The sequence below is a fragment of the Cupressus sempervirens genome, chromosome 6, assembly GCF_028749045.1.
Source record: "Cupressus sempervirens isolate cs-2001-9-10 chromosome 6, ASM2874904v1, whole genome shotgun sequence".
NCBI classification, from domain to species: Eukaryota; Viridiplantae; Streptophyta; class Pinopsida; order Cupressales; family Cupressaceae; genus Cupressus; species Cupressus sempervirens.
In genome coordinates, this window is record NC_143123.1 from 72,475,400 (window position 1) to 72,502,094 (window position 26,695).

General features: G+C 36.3%; 1 protein-coding gene across 2 annotated transcripts in view; it reads right to left on the bottom strand.

The window, feature by feature from the left end:
* Nucleotides 1-3,766: 3,766 nt before the first annotated feature.
* The window catches only part of LOC149551209 (uncharacterized), a 185,799-nt gene continuing 162,870 nt past the window's right edge, over nt 3,767-26,695 (bottom strand). Inside the window, exons 14-15 of one of the 2 annotated variants that reach the window (XM_089786784.1) lie at nt 4,344-4,418; nt 3,767-4,188 (exon numbers count right to left, since the gene is read on the bottom strand). In XM_089786784.1, the coding sequence (XP_089642910.1) occupies nt 4,359-4,418 (60 nt within the window). In that variant the 3' untranslated portion in view covers nt 3,767-4,188; nt 4,344-4,358. Of the gene's footprint in view, nt 4,189-4,343; nt 4,419-26,695 lie in introns of those variants that run through there. The other variant, XM_089786782.1, reaches the window with a different exon arrangement.

Sequence of the window (26,695 nt, forward strand, 5' to 3'; positions counted from 1 at the left end):
CATAAAAGCTCTCTTTGTCCAAGGATGCCTAAGATAAATTGTTAGACTGCCTCTGAATATGATATCAATCTTTTAACTCTCTAGTGACAAGTTGTCGCTTCCTTATGATGTACACAAGGGTAGGCCCATCATAATCTTGGAATCATACATATGTATCTTTAGACTCCTCTTAATATAGAAGGATACTCATCCTCTGAATTATCAAATATATTTGCTTCAAGAGCCTCACTTTATCCAGCTTGATCATCAAATGAATTCTAAATCACAACTTCTTAGAAGCTACTATCATAAGGTTGAGTTTGCACACGATTTGGTAGCATGTGTAAAATACCAACCTTCTTTTTCTTTATTTGCACATGAAGGTCCATTGATATTAAATAATAATAAAATTTTCTTAGATTATTTGAGAATGGAACATCTCCCTTCTAAAGATGGTTCAAGTGGGAATGTAACATTGATTATTATGCCCCCATCGATTGAAAATTCCCACTTATATCGTTGACCCTCAGTCTTGTGTCTCATTTGCATATGATAAGCCTATCAACATGCAACTTCAACTTTCCTTCCTTAATACTTGCAACATTATCTCCTATAACTTTGTGCCAAGAAAGTATGCATCTTGAATCTATCCAAAAAATGCACCATCTTTCTTATGTGTGACTTATAACTTTATAAGTTTTGTTCATGTTATGCCATATTACTCTATGGCTCAAATGGACCCATAACTTGATCGAAGAATTAAAATAAGTTCTTCACACTCTCTTATTAGCACTGCTTAGAATTACACTATCCACTTTGTTGGTGCCGCTATAGTAATCTCTATATATTTGAATACTTAGAGATATCGTGTTGACTTGTATACTCTTGGCGTTATTATCACTATGAGTATTCCAGTGCAGTAACAAATTTGGTGAAATAATTATATGTATATTTAAACACCTTTAATTTGTTTGACATGTTCTTTGCTAAGTATATGTTGTTCATGATATATTTTGTTATCCTTATGATTTATTTATTTATCATCCATCACTCGGGGTCTCAATTGGGGTATCGGTTCATAGAGAAATCTTTAATTACGTGCCACTTAATTGACACATAATATGAAGACCGCATTCCTTATTAAATCTCCAACTTGCTTTATTATCCTCGAGTTGTTCGATCCTTACATTTCCATTTTGTATTTTAGTGAATCGTATATTAAGGTATCAGCCTTTAATATGTCATTTCATATAAAAGAGTTGGGAACAAGTGTTCCTTGGTCCACGGTGGAAGCTTGTAACTGCTGAATGGAACACCAATTAAGGTGTTTTTTTTATAAAGTCTCATTGTCAGTTTCCTCACTCTAGGTAAGGATCATTGTCAGTTGGGCTAAATACTTCGATATAAAATGACTATTAGAAAAATGTCTTATAGACAAAACATGAACTGATAATTTTGCATCTATACATGCATGAAACATTTTTGGTTAATAACACAGTAGTAAACAATTGCAGTAGATCCAGTTAGCCAACCTTTTGTAAAACTAAATACTCATTTTTATTATTGTCCTCTTCCTTTACAATTAGTCTTTACACTTCTTATTTCTTCTTGCACACTTCACCACTGTTTATTCACATAATCACGATCGCATCATATCCCCTTTAATACACACATGCCTTCTCTTCTTTGGATAATTTGATTAAACAAATACATATGTCGACTAGCAAAAATATGTTAGCTTGAATAGAAAAAGATATTTTAATATGCTTTAACACGCTTATGCCATATCAAAGGGTGATACCTTAATATACGATTCACGGTGGAAGCTTGTAACTGCTGATGTGGATATTGTTTGTCCCACCCAATAGCCCGTGACTCAGTAGTATGAAACCACTTTCAAATATGTCTCATAATTATAGCGGCTTCAAGAAAAACATCTATTCCTTACGCTAAATTGAATTTGATTTAATAAATTAAAGCCTTAAATTTGTCATTCGAAAGATACCGGGCATAGTAACCTTAGGGCAACTGTAATTCCACTTTTAAGTGAATTCTCAGTCAAAGCCAAATAACAAATTTGGGCCATTGAAATAATATGTGTATATTATATATATGATGTCTGGGTTTGTATATCTTCAGTGCGTTGCTGTTGGATGAAGTTTTACGCATTCAGACTCCAACACTATTAATAATGCACCTCCTGTACCGTGTCTTCCAAGAGATGTTGCATCTTCGAATTTCTCACTCGCTAACACTTTGTTTTTCGCGTGAAATCGGGCTTAAGTATAGGAGCGAATATGGATATAACAAGTAATGATAGGCATAACCCTTTGTTCTTTGCTCAATATCGATCATAAAACATGGCATGAAGGATATTGCATTTATGGCAATATGGAGGTTGTCTCAAGTGCGAGACACAATAAATATAATCCTTTCGAATATGATCTGTTAAGGAATTCAATATCATTGATACGAATGACTACTGAATGTATATCCACCCGCATTTATGTTGAATCATCTTCTTTCCATTTTTCTTTTTCTTTTATTTTCATTTAGGCCTTCAAAACACAAAGACACTCGATGATGTTCCTTTGAGATCCGCTATTTGATGCCAAAAGGACCTCCCTTAGTTGAGTTCAAAGGGATATGTTTGTTTGGTTGGTTGGGTCAAAGTCTTATGATGGCTTGGAATATCGATCAAGATGCTCTGCTCTTTATCTCCCATGAATGCTTATTCTTAATTATGAACAGACTACCAATACACAGTGAGTAGTGTTTAATCAAAATCCACATAGGGAAGTACATCTTCACTGTTATAGCCTAACTCCTTCGGAAGACCCCCACGCGGGTGAGGTGGTCTCCACGCTAGAGCCTCACCTGCAAACCTCAATCAAAGCCAAAGTCAAGCCATGAATGAAGATGGTTTACAAAGACCAACAGAGGACTATCGCCTACATTGAGTGCTCTTTGTTCTTTCAAACCTTTGTTGGATTACGAACCCGCAAAAAAACCAAGCATTTGGTTCTCAATTTCCATCCACAATCAATATTCATCAACATGATCTTCTTACATTTGCAACTTTGGCTTTGATACCATGTTGATTTTCAAGATCACTGCAAATGTAATGGTAATATTTATATATTATGTGTTTTTCAAATACAGATCTAAATGCATATAAATAAGAGTAAAAGAAACATATCTCTATGTTAATCAATATTGGTCATGACAAATTAATTTCATTAGACATTAAATATATATATATATAGTATTGATTATAATCGGAGGTACAAGGACAAGTCCAGGTCAATTTTGTTGGCAAGAAACATAATATCATAAAGGGTCTGATACGGAAGATATCAGATATTCTTAAATTTTAGGGGGTGGTAAAGGAGTGGTAGATATCGGTTAGAGGATATTAAAAAACATAAGTGATTAGTCAGCAACCAATAAGAGTTCAAGAGTTGTCAATAGCATGAACATCGATTATTAAGAGACGCTAAGTATAGTAAAATAGAAGGCAATGTTCAATACGTTTAATTAGTCCATGTGATATCAATTAACGTGGATATTATCGTGTTTGTATGAAGAGATACAAATGGAGTAAAGACGTATCAGTTATATCACTTAAGATGTACCAGTGATATCACTTAAGATGCATCGTTTGGTGTGGCCAAATATATAATGGATGTGTAATTCCTTTTTGGGGAGCGAACATTCCAGAGAGGGAAGATAAAATGTAAGTGTTACCAATCGAATTGAGTAATTGGTAGAGAATAGAATCAATTCATTAATCCAAAATTATATTCAACATCTTCATTATTGCAGTCGCCTTATATACAGAGACAAAAAAACCGATTATGTATGCAAAGAATAGTTTGTCCAGGCTTGGTCTCCCGAATAAAGAATGAAAAAAATAAATATTGAAAGTACTTTTCCGTTAATCATAAATTATTGTTCTAGATAATGCTACATGATCATGTTCTTATTAAAGAGATTCAGATAAATATTTCCCAACTCTATTGAGAAATCTTTCTCAAAGGACAGAGAGTTCTCAGACAAGGGTCGCTGCTAGTTTCCAATTTGTCATTTGAAAACTAATTCATATCATTCTTGTGATAATGCATGTCAAGATCAACGATGAACATTGGATGTATCCAAGTTGGATCACTCGCCCAAATCAGCTTCTGGTCTTTCTGTTATTGGATTATTCTGTTACACGGGAACATTCAGAACCAATAAAACACTTAATTTTTTAGCTAATAGCTATGCAAACTTCACTGCTAATGAGATAGATTATGTTCGAAAAAAGGTTAGAAATCAAACAATTTCAATAAATTGTTTTTGAAGCAAAAGAGAACAAAAACCTGTTCAGGTGAAATTTAAGATTGAGACTGGCTTCCCAAGTTGGTACAACTTTTTGAAAGATCCCTCAGCAGTCCCTGCACGAAGTGCAAAATAATTGTTAAGACACTTTTAAGTGTAATAAATGTGGAATTGACATAAAACAATAGATATAAGCTGAATGAATTTTTTAAGACATGCTAATAGCACACACGGCTTTGCATATTTTCAGATATAGGCAGAAAGCCAATAATCAGTCTGTTAATCATTATCCTATAGGTCCAAACTGCAAAAAGTTAAGGTGAATAATAATTTTTTAGGTCATCAACAAGCAAGATGACAATTTAGGTATGAGACTCCAAATTTTGTAATCTTGGCTTTAAAACTCATTACCGAAATTAGTAGTAAACACAACCTTACAAAACAACCTAAACACAAAGGACCCTGATAGTTGACTACCAAGGTGAAACTACTGCATTTAAATTTTCTACAAGGTCTATGCAAATCTTAAATATGCTTCTTCATCCAGAATTACCATAAAAGATAATGTAGATGTCAAAATCACCAATAAAATTCAAACCAGCAAATTATTACATTAAATTAATAAGTTAATAAATTTTGCAGCAAAGGACATCTATTGAGGAATTAATTTCTTTAAACTGATTCCCAACTTGACATATATCATATTTTCTGTCATAAATTTGATAGAAACAGCTAGATACTTCTGCTACAAATTAACCCAAAACAGTGAGCATATATGAAGTCTGCAATGTACTGCAAGCTCAACTCAACAAACTAAAACCCAACTTAGTTAATTAATAATTATCATGAAAATACATTAAATAAGAGCAATCCTACTGCCTCAAGGCTACCATGAACTTCTGTAAATGCTGAAGCCCTCAAAACCAAAAAATCACACTCCAAACAACTGCAAACTGAAGAAAATCTAAACTAATTAGCACAATGATGACCTCTGATTGAGATTATTATATAGGATTCCATGACTCCTGTCCTTGCAACATCAACTGATCCTCTTAACTCCTGTCCTTATAGTTTGGTTGGAAATTTTCAAACTCTCATTCTACAGTTTCATTCACTAGTTTATCAGCCACTGGAGAATAAAGCAAAAGCTTTCATAAAATATGCAACAAAAATGATCCAAAATGGAGCCAAATCCATGTATACATGAAACCACTTTCAAAATTCAAATTGGGCACCCAAATCCAACTACTCAAACCAGAGTAAACTTCTATGAAACGGAAATTATAAAATATGCAACAAAATGATCCAAAATGGAGCCAAATCCATGTATACATAAAATCGCTTTCAAAATTGAAATTGGGTACCCAAATCAAACTACTCAAACCAGAGTAAACTTCTATGAAATGGAAACAATCAGTTTATGGCGACTACCTCAAAGCCACTAGATGCCAAAGATGCCCAAAAGCTGCCAAGAAAACTTTCCAAAAATCAATGTCCACCATAAGAGGAAATTGATTTTATATTTATTTGTTTGAGGGATATGGATTTGCATCAAAACAAATAAACTAATAAGTTAATATATTCTTCGGGAACAATTGTACAGCCTCGACTTACTATTTCTGCATATTGGGGACTCGCTGTTTTTGGTAAGTTTTTATTTTTGGAAAAATGGAACATGACAATTCCTCCCTTCCCAAACTTACGTGCCCTCAAGAAATTGAAGGAATATATCTCCTAGTCATGATGCCAAAATGATATGTCATGACAAACTGCATACCAAGCGTTGACTCTGCATCTCTGAAATGTTGTGTCTTCTTTTCAAGCATCTTGAAGAGACTTTGTGAGTTATAGCTATGTTGAGTTGTTTGGTTGTGACCCTCTTCAATGCATAACAAAAGTGCCCATGTAATTAATTTCAATTTTCCTACCTTTCAAAACTTATCTTCCAGAGATCCACTTCCATACTGAATCAATGCACGAAAATTGAGCAACTTGTACCAGAAGCTCCTGATACTTTTTCATGAATTTGACTTTTGCTGCTATTAGGACTGTTATAGCAGTAATTGCAACCTCTACCACATCCAATACATCTTTTTGAAACAAATATTTTGTTCATCCCTATGTTGCTAAAAGACATGTTACTGAAATTCTCACCAATAGACCCATACATTACCTCAATTTGTGGAATATTATTTCCAGCTTTGTGGATTCGTATCTAAGAGAAAGGTACAATGATGGACTGATTAATGTTAACATACAACAACAATATTCATATTATTCTCTAGATACCTAAACTACAGATAACAACTTACTCTGATTGAAGTTGGTGTATCCTCTAAAATCATCCATTGCACATACTTCACACCTTTGCCATGGGCTGCCCTCGAAATCCTTCTTTTCATCTTGGTTGTAAGAAGAGATACTCATATGGTGAACTCATCTTGAAACCTTTGATGAAACCCATCATGGAAACTCCTAGATTCATCACGCACAATCATGTGATCTCCTATGAAGACATTGATCATGAATCTCTTTCAAATTAAAGATAAAGTTGTTGGATTATTTGACACTAGCAACGATAACATTCTAAGCAATGAAAACATAGAAATTGGAGCTCTTCAAAACAAGACTCGTCAGGCTGGGGGCCTGATGCAGAGATTCTAGGATTGTTTTAAGTTTCCCTTAGGGTTTCACTGACTTTAGGCTTCTACTTGGCACCATTGAATGGTCCAACATATTTGCCTTTCCAAAAGGCCTTAACACGCCTTTGAACTTGCTCTTGGCCCTTTCTCCTTGTGACAAACTCCGTGAGCAATGCAACCCTTTCCTTTGGAGATACAACTTCTCACATCCAGCCCAACCCGAGAGACAACTCAACACAACCTAAACCTCTAGCATATTAGGATTGTTGTCCTACATTTTGTAACCACAAAATGTAGGTAACAGTATGAAACCTTTTCAAGCTTAGTTTTGCATTTATCTGAGTTTAGTTCATTATTTGATTGGTTAGTATTGATCAACCAATCAGTACCAATTGATATAATGAATCTTTTTACTAAAGGCCTTCGTTAAGTCTTTTTCGTTTTGCTTTCTGTCAAGCCTTTGCTTGATTTTTGAAGCCTTCATCGTCCGTTCTTTACTTTTGAGTTTGTGTTTGTTTGTTTTTAGTTCTTTGGTTTTTTCTCATGTCATGCCTTACGTTTTTCCTTTCGATTCGGTCTAACTTAGAGGTCAATTAGAGTTGCCAGTCAACAGTTATGCCCATTTTAGTGCCTCAAAAGTGGACATTTTAGATGCAACAACACAAATTAAAAATATGATGTTATATTTTCAATTTGACATTCACTTTTTGAAGAATATAACATTATATTCAGTTTTTGTTATGTTTTTAAGTTACTTTTACTTTAAATTTATAACTTAAAGTGACTATAGTGCACTTTATGTTATAATTTTAAGTTGAGTTACTTTTTAATTTTTCACATAAAGTAACTATATAACTATATAGTTTCATTTTAATTTTTGATTTTAAAAATCAAATGCTTATTTAAATGTTACTTTAAAATGATGTTTATGTATTATATTTCATAATATGATAAATAAATACTGTTTATGACCCATTTTGTAACATTTTTATAATTTTAAGTAAATTAAATAGCTTAAAGTCTTCATAAGTGTTTCAGATGTAATTAACATGTAAAATTCATCAAAAAGTGAACTTTTTACATGCCATTGCATATAAAGTTTACTTTGGTGGACCTTTTTTATGTCATTGCATTAAAAGTTCATCATAAGTGGACCTTATTGATGTAATAACATGAAAAGTGAAGTTTTCATGTCTTTGCATCTTAAAAGTGAGATGTAACTTAAAATATGCAAGTGACCCAAAAAGGTCCGATTTTGATTACTTGCATGTTTTAAAACATGTTATGCACCCAAAAAGGTCTGATTTTACTTGGTTGCATATTTTAAAACATGCTATTGAACCCAAAAGATCTGATTTTGACTTGTTGCATGTTTTAAAGTATGCTATGCATTCCAAAAAGTCCGATTTTGAAAGGAAAGCATGCACTTGGCCTCCAAGAACCCAATTTTGCTCATAACTTGAGATTTACTTGGTGGATTTGCATGAAATCTTCTCCATTGAAGACGTTTTTCCTTGGCAATGATTTTCTTTGCGTCAAGAATGGATTTAACATGCTGAAAATTGTTTTTGGGAGCTCAATCCTAGGACACGTTTTTGAAGAAAACTCCAAATTCTTCCATTTTTGCTCATAACTTGAGTTATTCTCAATGGATTTGCATGGGATTTGTTCCATTTGAAACATTTTTGGATGGCAATGAGTTTCCTTGCTTCTAAAATGGATTCATTTACCTCAAAAACGTTTTTGAAACTTTCATAATGGTTCACGTTTTTGAAGAAACTTGTAAAAAAATTCATTTTTGATGCATGTTTTTCCTCCCAGCCAAATTGATTTGGCATATTTTGGGGATTACATTGCATTGAAGTTCATGTTTTGGTGTTTAATGATCAAAATATTTTGATTTTGCAATATGAGAAAAAACGTTTTTTGCCAAAAACATTTGCAAGCATGAAGATTCAAAAACGTTGGAATACAGAGTGTTTTTAGGGCACATTTTGGCATCTTCCAACAACTTCTTATTTTCTGCCCTCTTCCATTCGAATTTGTTGAGTTGGAAAAAGTCTTGACATTTTTGGAGAATTTTTCAAACATGGGAGCATCTTTTCCCTTCATTTTTGGCACATGTAAGTAGACTCTTTCTTTCTTGCTTTAAATTCATGCTTATCTTGTTGATTTTATGCATGAAATTACTTGATGGTTGCCATTTGTGAAAATCTTTGCCATGGAAAGTGCATTTTTCCTTTAAATATGAAGTTTTTATTCATTTTCATGTTTTTGGTTCTTTCCCAAGTCCCAATTTCGAATTTGAGTTTTGAAGTGCATTGCATCTTGGCATGTTTGAGTTATTTTCTGAAGGTACGTTGTTTCTTTTGTGTTTTGTGTTTCGTGCTTGCTTGCTGATTTTCTCCACTTTCCATTTCATGCGAAAGCATCGTCATATTCCACATTTCGTTTCCATGTCACAACACTTCATCTCTCACTCAACAAAATGCGATTACATGTTTTTCATTCCATTTTCCATCCTCACATGCATGTAATCCCATTTTCCACTTTTGTTTTCACCCATCTCACTTTTTGCTTCCATTCACACGACACGATTACATGAAATGTCTTACATGTAATTGTATCCAAAAGGTCTAATTTTGATTAAAAGTCACATTTTGAAAAGTCAAAAGGATGTCATTTTCACCTCTCATGTACTTTGACTTCTCCTTTTCACCAAAAGTGACTATAAAACTCATTATCTCACTTCCACTTTCCATTTCCATCCCTTCATATGCATTTGTGTTTTCATGAGAAAATACATGTTTCCGCATCTTTCCATGTTTTTCATGTCATCCTTCATTCCACTTACATATGAAGTGCATCCTCCACCCGTATTCGCATCTTATTTCACCTTTCATCTCCCATTGCATGTTGCATTTACATGTAATCCATTTTCCGTGCAATGACATCTTGAAAGCTCAAATCACATTTTGGAAATCAGCAATCTCCATTTGCACGCATTCTCATGCGCCAAGCACTTCAAGAAAAAAAAGAGGTAAAGGTGCTGATGGGAAGTTGTTCTGAGTTTACATCCGGACATCATCAAGAAGGTTTTCAAAGTGTTAGAGACTCCAATTTGTGCTGATCTGCAAAGGAGAATTCACGACAACTTGAACGAGAAAAGTTTGATCCCATCAAGTTTTCAAATGACAGCAGACAATTCATCAAAGTCAGAGGTTATAAAAAGACAAAACATCATGGTTATCAAGGTGAATGCAACGATACAAAATACAGGAACTCCTAATCCTTTGATCATTCGGGATTGCATCGTCAAGTACAAGGCCTTTCAGAACAACCCCTAGGATTATTTCAATTCTCTTCTGTTTTTCTTCTTCTTTCATATTTGTAGCTAGACAGGATGCATGGCATGAAAAAGCATAATTACATGTAATGTGAGTTACATGTATGTAAAAGGATGTAATGCGAGTTGCATGTGCAGTTGAATGTAACCCTTTATTTTCTTCTGTAGTTAGATTAGGTCAAAGTTGGTTGAGTTACTCGCACTTTTTCCTCCACCTTTTTCTCAACTTATTTGCCTATATAAAGGAGTGCTCTCTCATTGTAAAATCATCATTATCTTTATGCAAGAGAGCTTTGAAGAAATTGTGTCAGCAAAACTTTGTTTGTGTAAGCACTATTTTGAGAGAAAGTGAATACAAAGGAGCATTTGAGACATAACTTTGATTAAGCGAGATTGTTATTTGTATGAATTGTAAGCTTTGTTTATAATTCATCCAAGTTGTCTTTGATTCATGTTATCTTGTGTTATTGGTAATTATCATGTGAATTGAATAGAAAAGAGTTAAGAAGCAATTGAAGGTAGAGCTTTGACCAGGAGCAATTGTTTAAGTGTATAGCTAGAAGCTTTGTCTGTAGCTTATACTTCTCTCTTAATTCGCAAAATAGTTAAGTTATTTTTACTTTTAGGAATCTTTGTGCCCTAATTGTAAAGTTTTTCCATATAGAAGTACAAACGGACTTAGAGCCAAACCGATACATTTCTAGCTAGCCTTTGAGTTAGTGAACGTTTATCAGTATCACTGTTTCCAGCTCTTGATAGAAGTGTAGTTAGAGATTCACCGTACCCATTACTCGCTCCACGAGTAAGTGGATTCTTTCTTGAAAGTTCAGAAGAAAGAATATTGGTAACACCCATTTTATAAAATCTCTCAACTTCTTGCTTACCTTGAGTTGATCCAAGGAATGGTGAGAAGGGGGAGCCTTCCCTTTAAAGTAGGAGAAACTCTGTCTCACACGCTGTGGCTGGTCATCCTATTTTGCGACTAGATTTTTACCCAAAACTATCGGTTGCAAAATATCCACCCAACAAGGATCTTTTCAGCATACCTTGTAATTGGATTTGTATAGATGCTTCCCGTGTTCCTAGCATCTTATTTGATCAACCTGACCCCTTAGAACCAACCCAAACTACCCAAAACCCCAACTGGCATAGTAAGGCCTACTAGGAGACCTAGTAGCAATTAGCCCTCCAAACTTGGTTTCTAGCTTTTAACTTTCAATCCATCTGAACAAGGCCCCAAACAAAATGTATTTTTGGATATCCTTTAGCTTCTCTACAATATTGTAAAAGGGGAACTGGGTTTTTTCATTGCCCTGATCAACCAAAAAATGCCCAATTTAGGCCTAAATGGCTAGTTTGGTTAGGGTCTGAAAAACCTCTTCACCAATTATTTCTTGACAAATACCTCATCCCACCATGTCTGCCCATGCATAAGGGAACTGAGACAACCCTTCCTTCACAACCACACTACCTCCTTTTACTGTTGCAATCAAAATTCTACTCAAATCAGGCTTGTCACATCTAAATGCCAAGCCTAGGGCTTCATGCTAAAAATCAGGGATAGAGAAGACTGTTCCAAAACGAGATGCATCTTCATCTTGTACTGAACACTAAGACCTAACATTCCCCACAAAATTGGCCAAATCCAATGGTGGAATGTCAAACAATGGCCATTTGTACCCTAAACCTAGGGTTTGAATGTTTTAACAACCAAGTTTTACAAAAATGAAGAGGTTTATGTTGTTTGATCACCTAATGACTTCAAACCAATCATAATAGAGAGCTAACTTATCATGCTTGACAACCATTACAATGGATTTGACTAGCCAATCAGAGGATGTCCATACAATAGCAAGAAACAGTAAAATTGCTCGAAAATTTGCTTGAAACAGTCTCAAATTTCCTCCATTCACCAAAATCTTCAAGTTACATCTTGTGGGAACCACAATGATCTTATATCTTCATCCCACAACTCCCAGCCAGCTACAACCAAAATTTGAATTAGTTGACCATTGGATTACAAAGTTGCAACTTCTTTTCGTCAAAGTTGCCATTTGACAGCATTGACAACTTTGACAACTTTTCTTGATCAAAACATGATAACTTGATCCCCGAATGACTCAAATGGTCACGAAACAACATTTGATGCCATCTTACCAGCCAATGTTAGCCATTGACCAAGATTGATCATCAGAAGGTAAGTGCATTTAAATGTATTACAAGCAAAAAAATGGTTCTAATGGCCTTATTAGATCACATCATCATAGAAAATGGTCCATAAGAGACCTTATTACATTTTACAATGTTCCTGCCTACAAGAATCCAGTAAGGTCTTGGGCACCCTGCACAATGGTCTGGCTCATTGAAAGAGCTTCCTATGGTAAAGAACAAGGTCATGAGTTCCAGTATCTCCCTCCCACCCGCATGGCACCAAAGGAAATGGCACTAGCACATCATAAGACACATTTAAAAAGTTTACGACTAGGTTGCAGGTTTCAAACCCTGCTAGGTAGGTTCTGGTATGGGTCCTTCATGGGTTCAAATTTGCTCCGGGTCTGTAGCTGGTCCTAACACAGTCTGCGCCATGGAGTTTGGGTCCATGCAGGTCCACGTCTTCATATTATTATTATATATACCATAGATTGTGATTCATCAGACTACTAAAAAAACTCAAGGAATTCTATTATCAGCAGTTTACAAGGAAATCATCATAAGTTCTCAAGTCCTCACGGCAAGGGACATTACACAGCATAATTAGTCACAAAATATTGATTGTTAAAATGCTCTCTTAAGTTTACCATGATCTAGCATCTAAAACCCCAAGTTGATTGTTTCCATTTGGCCATTATCCAAAATATGAACACTGTCTCATCACAAAACAATTACAATGCTCAAAAAATTTTATATTATTCTTCATAAATTCCATGTCTTTCCAATTGCAACAAATGGATGAATCAATGGTATCAATGATGAATTTTTCTAACTTGATCCTCAAAGATTACTTTGATCCCCTATGCCAAAGACTGAAACGTGAAACCAAGAGCCAACATCCTCTGAACTACAAATTGCACCCCTTACTCTTATTGCTCATCTTTGAATGTTTTTCTTGTTTACAAAATTCTTGTATTGGCACGTAAAGAGGCAATAAATCTGAAAATTGAAAATATTTGTCCACAGCTGTATATAATACATTAGTGAAAGGTTTGGCGGATCAGGACAAGCTTGTATTCGAAGTTTTCTCCACCGATATTAATTACATGTTCCTGTTAATTGTCTTAATAATATTCGCTCAAGTCAGCTAAGGTTTCTTGATACATGAAGGATGTTGTTATTGCCAGCAGAGATTATTATATAATCTCATGCCTGTGGACTTACTATTGTTACTAACTCTGCTTGTCATTTCCATTATGGTATATTTCTAAACTTGTAATTTGAAATGTATTTGGTAAATAAATTTCAATCTTCGAAATTTATTTTAAATCGTATTTGAATATCACAAATTGAGGATGTTACACATTGAAAGCAGTCTATTTTACATCTATGTTCAAAGTCTCAGAGTGCATATACAAACTGGCAAGTTTTATTGCCTTGCCAAAGTTGAAGTTCTGGTAGCAACAAGATAAATAATTCATACATGTGTTCTCTGTTATTGTGGTCTCAAGAGTTGTGATCATCTTTAGCAGAGACTCTGTCTTGTCTATGCTTGCTATATTGTTCATTACGTATGTACCTGGTTTGGAGTTGTGATGGTTATTGCTATTTACAGCACTACAGTTGTATTGTTTTCCTCTTGTAACTGTCATCGCTCATTGGATGGTGATACTATGTTTGTTGTTGAGTTGTACGAACTTATTGTGGACCTCTACCTCAATCAAATGCCATCAACACTTTTTCCTCAAGCGGTTACAGGTGTTACTTTATGTTCGATGAATATAAGATGACATGGCATAGATATGAGATGCCATGGCATGACAGCACTATGACTTGGTATCAAGAATTCATCGTGGGTTGATCTACAACAGTTTATGGCTATGTTCCTTCATCTAAGGTGGCTCGTGATTATGAACGACGTAAACATATCAGGCTTTTGATGGTTCATGTTTTTTTATCAATAGTCAAAATTGTGTTGTATATGATCATCTATTGTCTTCAATTATTCATGTTATCAGTTCCTCCTTCAAGTCAGGTATTGAACGCCTTGGCATTGTTGTCCCTTCAAATTTGTGTGAGTTGTGCTCTTATTTGGTGAAGTTACACCTAGCATATTAATTGTCAGTTCTCATCTTGTGTAACAGAAGTGTCTCCCGACATTCAACGAAAAAGGCTATATTCATTCTAATCAGTTGTGAAGAGTATGTTTCAGATGTGAAGTATCAGTTTGTGGCTTTTAGTCAATTGTTGGTTCATGGTAGTAATTACCCTGAACTCTTTGAAGATTCTAGCTAGTGCTTGTAAGTTGTAATGACAGTCATTTGATATTCCATCATTAGACCCTTCAGTTACCGAGGAGCATCCATGGAATGGATGTTGCTGATGTTATTATAGCTACGGGATTCCTCCGAGACAACATAGATAACATAAAGGTTGTGATATATTATGTCAAATTGAAAATATAAGTATTATATCAATAATAATTATATATTATATTATATAATAATCATTATATTACATTGCATTAATTATTGATAATATAATTGTTATATCATATAATTATTATATAATATAATATAATAATTATGTAATTATATAATAATAATATATGTTTATGAAAAGGTGGCATCCCTTGGTGACAGGGCATCACCCACATATATGAAGGAAGAATAAGTCTTTATCAAAGGGACGGATTACAAAAGATTTAATATAAGATACACACTGAAATATTTAACATTGTATTAGAGCAGATTCAAACTTCTGAATCTAAATTTCTTTTAGGTTTTGGATGAATTCTAGTCAGAGAACGATCTGAAGTATAGAAGGATTAGAGAATTACAACAAAGACTATATGGGAAGCAACATAATACATGAGGACATCGACTCAACTACTTTGTTCTTGGATAATACACACCGGCAGTCCAGCCCTAACTAGTGGTCAATAATGAAGTATGTGTTGCTATCTTGACAGAGAAGGAGGCATCCGAGAGCATTGCAGACACAACTACCATGACATGTGCAAAAGGAAACATATATATATATATATACACACACGCACACACACATTCAATAATCAAACAGAATTGAAAAAGAAAACAGGTGAATTTGGATACTATACAAAATATAAGAGATATCTTCAACGAATCTTGTACGCCCACACCCTGCCAATTTTTTTTGTTTGAGATACTTGCTCCTTGTCATGCTACAATAGCTGAAGGTGGCTCTAGCACTCTTGGCCAAGTAAGTGCCCCACATTTGAGATAAGGTCCAAGCGTAAAGGATTGCATGGTCATGGATTTGCTAGACAGTTTAAGGACTCACGAGGGGGTTGAAGTGTAAATTTACAATTGGTAGGGCACTCCAAAATTTTGGGCCTTGCGTACATGGCACGAGGCATGGATCAAATTTGAAGTTTTTAAGCCAAGTGCTTCTCGCTCCATGTTTTACTCTTATTCCATGTTTAAATTTGTGAGTTATGCAATTGGCATTGAATGGTTATCTTGAGATAATGAGGAAGACGTTGGTGATTAATGTCAACCTATTGTGGAGACAAATGTTGCCTCCACTCTACAAAAGCTTTATGATTTGGAGGTTTCTATTTTTGTGCATGGATGTCTTAATATCATTGGTAAAGTTATAGCTAATAACAAGGACACTGTCTCATTTTCCTCAAAGACACACTTCTTTGTTTGATTTTGAAACAAAATATGTTGTAAGCATGCCTTCTATGAGGCTTCTTGCTCGTATTGTTAACAACAGTGATTATAGGAATAATTGGAATGCACGGCTCAATGATGCTACTGCTGCTCCCATAGGCCAGCTCCTTGCTCTAGTTGCCAACATTTGTACATTGGGGTCTTCGCCTCAGTTTCACATGTCTAAGAATGTTCGGCGAAGATTCGTGAACTGGAATTGGAGAATAGTTGAGTTTGTTCCTAATGGGCAGGTTACTGCCGAAACTTCTCTGTTTCATAGCATTGCTGGTTTGTTGACTTTCAAAGATCGAAAATTAAATAAAGAGAACAGAATTTGACTGATGCTTGACAATGTTGATTACCATTCCCATATCATGTCAATATCTTCTATGCAATGATGTTTCTTTTTTTTCCTTTGGAGTTTCCCCAAATTATTGTGTTAGAAGATAGTTGGCTCGCAGCTTCAAGCTTTTATTATAGTCATCAGGAATTTACTCAGACATTTGGTGTGTGCATCTACCACAGTTAGCATGCAGCTTCAAGCTTTTATTGTACTCATCTAGAATCTGCTTAGACCGTTGGTGTATGCATGTACATGTAGTGTATTCATATGTCAAAAGGTTCAACTTCAAATTGAATTGGAGTCATAAAATTTTGATAAAGTTTGGAAAGAAACATATTGTGATGAGAAACTGGTGCAATTCCACAACTTCAGCAATGAAGATCGATGTTAGGAATTTGCCACAGTTTGAGCAATAAGTAGAATTGATTATAATTGTTAACTAGCAGTAAGATTTTGACAATTGTTAGTGTTTCTAGTGTAGATGGGATAGGTAATGGTTCCTCCTGGTTGCAGAAACCTCCTATGAAGGAGTCGTAAAAGAAGCTCTTGTGAAGGTGTCATAAAAGAAGCTCTTATGTGATAAGGCATTGCTTCAACAATACGATTAATGTCTCAAATAATATGTCGTATTACTTGAGACATCATTGTGAATCAGATACGTAAGCCTCCTAAAGCTAACTTCAACACTCCCTCTTAGCTAGGGAGGCTTCCATGTTAGATTAAATTTGATGTCCCTAATTTAGCACATTTTGGTAGCTTGCCAATGTCATTTCATCATCACGACCCTTTTGAGCTAACACTATGTTTTGAGGGTCTTAGTGGAGAGACTTGCAATTTATAATAAGTTAGTCTTGGCATAGTTTTAATTTTTGGCAGTGCAGTTGAGGCACCTAGTGACTTGGCTCCTTTAGGGATTGACTTGAGTAATTAATGAATTTCATTTTGCAAATTATTAATTTAAGTTTAGCTTAATCAATAACTTTATTATTTCATCATTCTAATTTGATGGTGTCAAGTTGAAGCTTCTTTGATGAAGAGTGTAACAATGAAGCTTTGAGGTGTTTGTGTATGGGTGAAGTTTCAAGCCACAAATATGTTTAATAATGGCCTCCTTATGAAGGATCAGTCTCTCTCACAAAGTTTATGTTTTCTTGAATATGGAGAAACAAGGGTTTGGTGAATCGCATGAGGAAGTCCGAATTTTCCTCTTAACTGATAGAACATGGAATTGGGTCTAATTTTTCAATGAGTTGTGCAAGTTTCTGCTGTTCGTTTTCATATTGGACATTGTAATTTGGAGGTTAGCATTTGCAAATTGTCGCAAATCTGCTGAGGAAAGGTGTTGTTTCACTCTCAGGTTGATATCTTTGCATTCTAGTCTGAAATTTGGTATTATCAAGTGGCACAAAAAGGCCTGCGATGTGTTAGAGGTTCTTTCGAAATAACTACAGCTGGAATCATTATATCTGATTTGGCATCTTATTTGCAGTAAGGTGATTTGGGAAATTGCGGTGTTTTGGCATCAAGAAAGGGATGCGTTTGTCTGCGATAAGTGTGCGGGCAGCGTTCACACTTTGAGCTGCGATATATTCACTCCACGAAGCAACATGGTCTCAGCATTATCTAGGTTTCATAAATATTTACAAGTTGATAGTTGCTTGTTGAAATTGTAAACAAGTTAGAGAATGTAGGTGGCTTCTGAAATTTCAATTAATTGTTTAGTTTGTTTCTAAGCACTCATTCATGCTGAAAATAAAAAAAAAGCAATATACATTCAAAGCCAGAAAAACAAAACAAAAAAATTCAGCAGAGTTCTCCAATGAACTAGCAGAGCTCTTACAGTGGTATCAATCCAGTTTCTTGCTAGCCTGCAAGAAAACTGGGTTTATAATGGCACAGAGGTTCATACCTAAAATATCATCAATTTTATGATAAAAGATTTGAGAGTGTGCTAAAATGGAGGCAAAAAATTGGGCTCCATTAGTGGCCTGCAAAGAAACTGGGTTCATTATGGCACAGAGATTCATACCTGGCATGCATTATACCTGCTGCCAAAGGCTAGGTGAAGAAGAACTGGAGATACAATTTGGCAACATAAGTGACAAGGGTGTTCGTGGTTCTAGAGTTTCTAGTGGTATAGGTTACAGGGATGTTGATACAAGTTCTGTAATTGACAAGGAAGCTAGGGAGATACTAAGAGACCTTGTACATGGTCAGCACCATGTTGTCAATGTACCACACCAGCTATCTAGGACTTTGCAGCACATTTCTCTCCCTAGAGGACAAAGCAGAAATAGAGGTACTAGGAGTATATTAGTTAGATCTCAAAGGTCTAGAGCTGAGTACGAGATTGACAGGGTTGAGGACACAGACGTATATGATAGGCCACAATGGCCTACTTTTCTAAGACCTGAGCCTGGTGTGGCTAGTGTTGAGGCTGGGGCCGTGCAATTTTTCAATGATGTGGTTGCACACTATGCTAGGTGGGATGCTTTACCCTAGGCCATCAAGCAAAATCTCAAAATTGATAGGTTCTTGACATAGAAGTGGGAGCACACTAGAGGTATGGCATGTGCTTGAGAGAGAGAGGCCTAGACAAATTGATCTAAGAGAGGCAACCAACAAGATGACCTCGACTAACTTTGATGTCAGTGGGAAGGTTACAACATGAACCTAGATACATAAGCTTGACCACCTATCTCGTATTGCATCCCATGACTGAGGAGGATGCCATCCACTTTGCTAAGTCGCATTTAGATGGGATAGCCCATGACTGGTGGTACCATGGGTTAGTTTGTATGCATCATGACCAGATAGTATCCTACCAAGAGTTTTCTAACATGTTGGTAGAGAGATTTGATAAGGACCCTAAGACTTACTTCAGAGAGTTGGCGTAGTTGAGACAGATAGGGGACCTTGAGACATTTATCAGTGAGTTTCAACGTCTATCTGTGATGGTGTATGACATTTTAGAGAGGAGACAGGTTATGTTATTTGTAGAGGGATTAGTAAGCCTCTCAAAGGGTGGTTTAAGTCATTGGATCCACCTACCTTGCAAAAAGTCATGAAAAAAGCAAGGAACCTTGAGATGACTACTCCACGAAGCAAGTGTTTTTCCAAACATGCTACTTCACCAATTAATAATTGAGCAGCCCCTAAGAAAGATGACAGATCTGATTCTAAGCATCTTATGGCAGTCCTTTTAAATTAGGAGACTCTTAATGATCTAAGGAGGAAACTGTGTTTTTACTATAGAGGGCCCTATGATGTAAAACACGATTGCCTTTTGAAGCCTAAGGGTAAACACATGATGATGGAGCGGTTCTATGAAGGAGATGAGGTGATTGATGATTCTGACCTTAAGGTGGGATACCTTTCTAGCATGAGAAAAGAAGGTGTATTTAGGATGTGTGGTCTCTTCGTAGGACATCATGTAATTGCTCTATTGATAGAGGTGCTACACATAATTTCAATGATTCACATTTGGTCTCCAAGAGAGGGATTAAGATAGAAGAGTTTGAGGGACTTAGAGTGCAAGTGGTTGATGGTTACACTCTTAAGTGTAACAAGATGACTTTTGAGCTTCCCATTAAGCTGAATAATTATTCCGTTAAGGCAGATTTTTATGTCACAAGACATGGGCAGTACTTGTAATCAACTAAAAATGGTCATCTAGACTATGAGCCCCCTTTCTAGCATTTTTCCATAATTTATCCAATGGTTATTTTTTATCAAATCCTCAAAAATCTATTTATTCGATTATAACCTATGGAATGACCAATTTATCCCAAGTTCATATTTAATTAAAAGAACATGTCCCCCTTTTAATTGAATAAAATTCCCCACTCATCTCTTATCCTAAGTGTTCGCACATAAAGCATTATTCCTATTTTAAAAATAAAAGAAAAGGCATTTTTGTCTACACATGAGTGCACAATTTTCTATGTGAGAGGAATTTTCTATTTTTAAAATAACTCTAATTCTCCTCCACACATTTCAAACCCTCTCAAAAGTCAGTCATTAATTGTGATTGGTTGAGATGCTTGTGCACATGGATCACTCAAGATGCATTCTGCTCCTTTTATTATTCCTCTTTTGCCTCTTATTCTCTACCGTCCATTTTTCTTTAAAAGGGAGGGCTCTCTCCTCATTCAAAAAATCTTAGTCTCTCACGCTATTGTTATGCTACAAGTTTTCTTGGTGATTTTGGAGACTCGGAGCATTCTTGCATTTTTGCATTTTAGGTTAGCTCTCATTCTACTTACATCATGGCATACTTTTTAGCTTAGTTTCATTTATGCTTTAGCTTAGTTCTCTTTGTTAGCTTGCATTACATTTAAAATAGCTTGAATTTGTATTGCATTTTATTCTAGAGTCTTGGATATTGGCACTCTTGCCTCTACTTTTTGAATTTCTTATTCTATGGTGCACCTTGCAAGGGTTGCATAGTTTGGTTCATTTGAGAACCACCATCTCTTAGCCTTTGCACGTCATAGATAGAGAGCTATAAGCCGGCTCTTGAGACTACCTCTTCCATGGGTTCTTTCAAGAATAATGGGTTATATGAGTGTGACACTTTTATTCACACATTTTTGGCACCCCCCATGGGGCAGAACGTCTTAGTTTTGCTCTCCTTTTAGCTGTATTTTTGCATTTTCTGCATTCTGTCTACATGTTTTCCTTTTTTTACAGTCACAGTTTTCATATGACATTTTTCTAGTTTCATACGACAGTTTTCGTAACTGTTGGGCGATATTTTTTTGGAAATAGTGTCACACGACTATACTGTACTTTGTCGCCCTGGTACAAAAAGTTCTATTGTCTGGCTTAGGAAGAAATATCACACAGGAAGGTTCTGTCGCACACTCATACTGAGAAGTATCGTACGACAATCTTCTGGCAAAAACTATCACCAGACTTGAATTTGCTTGTTGTTTAGGGTGATTTTGTCAATTTTTCAGTTGTTGCTTGCTGCTTACTAGTTTTTACAGGCCCTTAGTTGTTTTACAGGAGTTTTTGTCTACACATTGCATATTGTTTTTGAAGCTAACTTGTGGGGCTAACGGTTGTGATTGCAAGGTGTTTACCTTGAAACATTTGCTTAAATTGCCTAAAACAACGCATGTCAAAGCTTCAATTGCACAAGGGCTACTAACACTTGTTTGCAGGGCTGCCCAACGCATAAAAACCCAAACTTGCTTGCTTTTTTTTATTTCATGTGCAACATCTACTAGTTGTTCATTTTTTATAGGCATATTAAACTTGCAATTAGGATTCCTTGGTGATAGGAGAGTATGTTCTTCACCCTTGTGGTGAATCAGACATCTTGACTCACCTTTGGATTTCGAAAGCACGGGGGTAATTGAATCTTCTTGATGTGTTTGGGGGAAGCAATCAAGATAAGAGAGTATGCTCTTCACCCTTGGGGTGAATCAAAAATCGACCCTTGAGAGTGGATCCATTTTGTAGTAGTTAGAATCCTTTAGAGGGCCTGCTCTCGGACAACCTGAGAGGAACAACCCAAGTGGTGACAAGAAAATTACCCGGCTCTTCCAACCCACTATAAATTCAAGGCTATCAAGGACACAAAACCTTGGTAGACATAGTGTTTGTCTTCGCTTAGTGTGATCGCTTATGGGATTTCGACCATAAGGAGATCACTAGGCAAGAACGCTTAAAGTGCTCTTATGACCGCGAGGTCTGCTACCCACTGCAAGGTGGGGTGTCCCTTAATTGGGTGCAAGAGGAACATTAGGAACAAAAGCCCTTTCTAAACACCCTAGGTTAGTATCTACCCTATTTTGCCGCTCAACTTCTTAGTGCAAGGATCGATCCTAAAGGACTACTCGGATCACCCCAAGATTTACACTTACCATATGTGTTCCCTTGGTTGCGCTTAGGGCACTTCCATGACAAAGTCAATATCTCTTGTGGGTAACCACTTGGTGTGAGGCGAAGGAGCATCAAGCGTAGGCCAAGTTGTTGAGTAATGAACCGTGACTCTAAGGTAGATTGCTTGGCTACTGTTTTCAAATGTGTTGACCAGTGTTAACATTCTTACAAATCAAACATCTCGGTAACATTGGTAGGAAGGCTGTTTTGATATCACAAATGCATGTTGGCAAAGTTGTTTTTACCCTTGTTCAATTGTTTGAGACATGTTAAAACCCCTACTGTTTGCAAACCTTGCTGATAATCAACACAAACTGAAATCTCACACTGATTGATCTGAAAACTACTTGATTGTCAAACTGAAACATAAACTTTTGGAGTCAAAATTGGTCCTTTTTGCACAAAAACTGGCACTTTATCGCCTATTCTCTAGAGAAATATCGTGTGACAGTCTTTTTCCAAAATTGTGTCGCCTTTTTGTTGTAAAGTCTATCGCCTTACTATACTGAGATCTATCGCCTCGCCTTGTGCAAAACTGTCGCTCAGAAAAAAAGTATCCCACGAATGTTCTAAAGTGTGTCATATGACATATTATGCTGTCTTACTATCGCCTGGTTTCTGAGAAAGTATCGCTTGAGATTATTTACAACCAAAACAGGGTCTGTGTTTTGATTTTTCTGATCTAGGGTCTTGTCACTTCAGTCTTTCCTGGTCCTGGTTGCACATCTATATGTCAAGAGCTGTCCAAAGTTGAAAAGATGGGTTTAGTCCATCAGATGTAAGTCTTGAAACGTCATTGATGAATCACTTGTCAAAATCTAGTTACCATTCTATTGTGGCTATTTGCTATTGAGCTTCTTGCTCGCTCGCTCAGCTCAAGTCACCAATGCTGTAAGTTCTCGAGCACTGTTTGACAAGCCATCTGTTATAATTTCACAAGTGACTAATCTTGATTGTAAAAGCTTCAAATCTGACACACTTTTCTTGTCCTATTAAACAAAGACAAATTCTTACATGCCAGTTAAAACTAGATTTCAAGTTGGTAACGCTAGTCATACCCCTTTTGTCTTCAAGCAATTGGAAACACCACCTACGCATCCTTGCAGACAACCTTGTGTGGAGGACCTCAAATCTACTCAAACACAAACAACCAACGTTCGGCATAATTCGCTTTACAACTTTGAAAATCCATTCAATAGACTCTGTGAGACACCTAAGGGTGAAAACAGTTTGGTCACCATGGTGCACCCCGATGGAGTCCAATGCCGCTTAGAAGAACAGGCGCGTGAAAATCAAAAGATCCTAGAAGCCATGTACGCCAAGGAAAAAGAACATCAACGAGCTGAAAATGATAACCATACCCGCCATAACGGGAACAGGGGAACTTGCTCTCGAAATTCTTTTGATGGTAATGATGGCCACAACACACCTCCAAGAACTCCTAGAGTCACCATGGGCGCATGCCCTTCCCATCATGAAAGTGATGATTTAGTAACTAGAGAAGATGTTGTAAAATTCCAACAAGATGGTTTTGCTCAAAAATTGATGCTTAGAGCTTTCGAGGAAAATGGGGACCAATACTTCCGATACATGGCAGCAAGGGGTTGGAAGTTCCCTCAAGATTTTGATGTGGAACGCATAATTCAAAAACGAGAACCCATCGAAGCTGAAATCTTAAGGGAAGAAATACAAGAACTGAGGAAACAATTTACACAATTGCAAACTTCAAAGGAGCCACCTAAAACTTCATTTGTTGAATCAATATGCGCTCTTCCATTTGATAGGAGTCTATACATGCTACCATTTCCTAAGGATATAGAGGTTCCTAAGTATGAAAAATACAATGGAAATGGTGACCCTCATGATCATGTGAGGCATTTTTATGCTCTTAGCATGGATTTTATGCATGAGGACACCTTTCTTATGTGTTTGTTTCCTAGGAGTCTAAGAGGACAAGCCATGGAATAGTTCACAAAATTGAGTCCCCCTCTTAAAACATTTGATGAGCTTGCACAACCCTTTATCCAACAATACTCCTACAACATTCAACATCCTGTAACTGTGCTGGACTTGTGCAACATCAAACAAAAACTGAGAGAACCTTTTGCAACATATCTTCAATGATGGAGATCCTTATACTCTCGGTACCCTCAGCAAGTTCTTGAGGCTGAAAAAATTGACATTTTTGTCAATACGCTTGTACCGGAGCTATACTTTGATCTAAGAAAATAGTTATTCACATCCTTCAACGCCATGGTTGAGAGTGCGTATCACATTGACGATGTTGCTATCAAAAAGGGTGACATTGTTATACACAAAGACAAAAATAATAGAAATGGTAAAGACAAAGGCAAACCTTGGAATAAAAACAAGTATGTTGTCAATGACAGAGTAGTGGACACTCCTAAGATCAAGGAACCTGCGTTTAACCTTTCTACTGCCATCTATGCTACAAAACAACAAGAAACTGCGAAACCACAAACATTTGACAAGAGCTCTAAATTTACCAAAAAACGACGTGGTTATACACCAATGGTTGAGCCTTACAAAGAGGTCTTAAAAACTTTAATTGCAAACAAGCTGGTTACTTTACCAGATAATTCCCGACCCTATGACCCACCCGTCAAACCCTCGTGGTGGAGAGAGGATCATATCTACAGTTATCACCGAAGCAAGGGTCACAACACTGAAAACTGTTTCAAGCTCAAATACGTAATTCAAGATCTCATTGAGGAGGGTAAATTTGTCACAGATGACCTTGTCAAAAATGCTGTCCATAAAGCTTTTAAACAACCCTTGCCAAAATACGAGGAAGGTGAAACCTCCAAAGCTGCTAAAAAGAATCATGATGCAAAGATCAGCTATGCTTATGCTGACACAGACAATGTCATGGCAAGTTCTAATGATGACAACCAACTTGAAGATGAATGACCCAAAGTTGTCCTAAAAACGCGCAATGTTCCTCAACACCATAATGACTCTAGACCTAAGGTGGTGCTCCGAGTGGCTAAATCTTCCTCTTCACAAAGTGAACCGCTTAACGCCGTCACTAGGGGGAAATATTTGGTTGTCCTAAAAAATGCTCATGATCCTAAGAATGCTTCATCTTCTAAACAACCAACTACTTCCAGGATCTCCAACTATGACCTTGTCAGCCAACTACAATGTACCCTAGCTCAAATTTCCATTTTCAAGTTGTTAGAATTATCCCCTTTGCACAAGGATATCCTTGAAAAAGCTTAACGTTATGCCAATGTTCCCACAGATATTGATGCAGAACGATTCCAAGCTATGGTGAACCATATCTCTTCACCTCACTACCTCACCTTTTCTGACTATGTAGAACGGATTTCCAACATCATACATGTATCTAAACATGATAAAACTATCCGAGTTTGTACTGGTTTCAGAGATCTTAACAAAGCATGCCCCAAGGATGACTTTTCGCTACCAAACATCGATATGATAGTGGACATGACTGCAGATTATGAAATGTACTCCCTCATGAATGGATTTTCTGGGTATAACCAAATTAAGATAGCTCCAACTGATCAAGAGAAGACAACCTTTACATGTGCATGGGGTACTTTCTGCTGGAATGTCATGCCTTTTGGGCTCAAGAATGTTGTTGCTACCTATCAAAGAGCAATGACCACCATATTCCATGATATGATGCATAAAAATATGGAAGACTATGTTGATGAGACACTAGCAAAATCTAGAAAACGAGACACACATCTTGAAGACCTTAGCCTGATATGGGACCGTATGGAACAATTTCAACTAAGGCTAACCCCAAAAAGTGTGCCTTTGGTGTTATTTCTGTAAAATTGCTAGGCTACATTATCTCAGCAAAAGGTATTGAGGTTGATCCTAAAAAAGTCCAAGCTATCATGGAAATGCCTCCAAGAAATATCAGCCAACTTAGAAGTCTACAAGGACATCTACAATCCATAAGAAGATTTATTTCTTAGTTGGTTGATAAAGCTCAACCTTTTAACAAGAATTTGCATAAAGGCTCTACTCATATTTGGAATGACGAGTGTCAACAAAGTCTAGACCAAATCAAAAGGTACTTGGCAAAACCGCCAGTTTTGATGCCACCTATTCTAGGAAAACCTTAGATCTTGTATATCTTAGCTACAACTTCTTCTCTAGGAGCAGTATTAGCCCAAAGTGATGAGACTGGTAAAGAACGAGCTATATATTACATCAGTCAAATTTTGGTTTCTTATGAAATGAACTACACTAGTATCGAGAAAGTCTATCTTGCAGTGGTCTTTGCTTCTCAAAAACTCCGACATTACATGTTGGCACATACAGT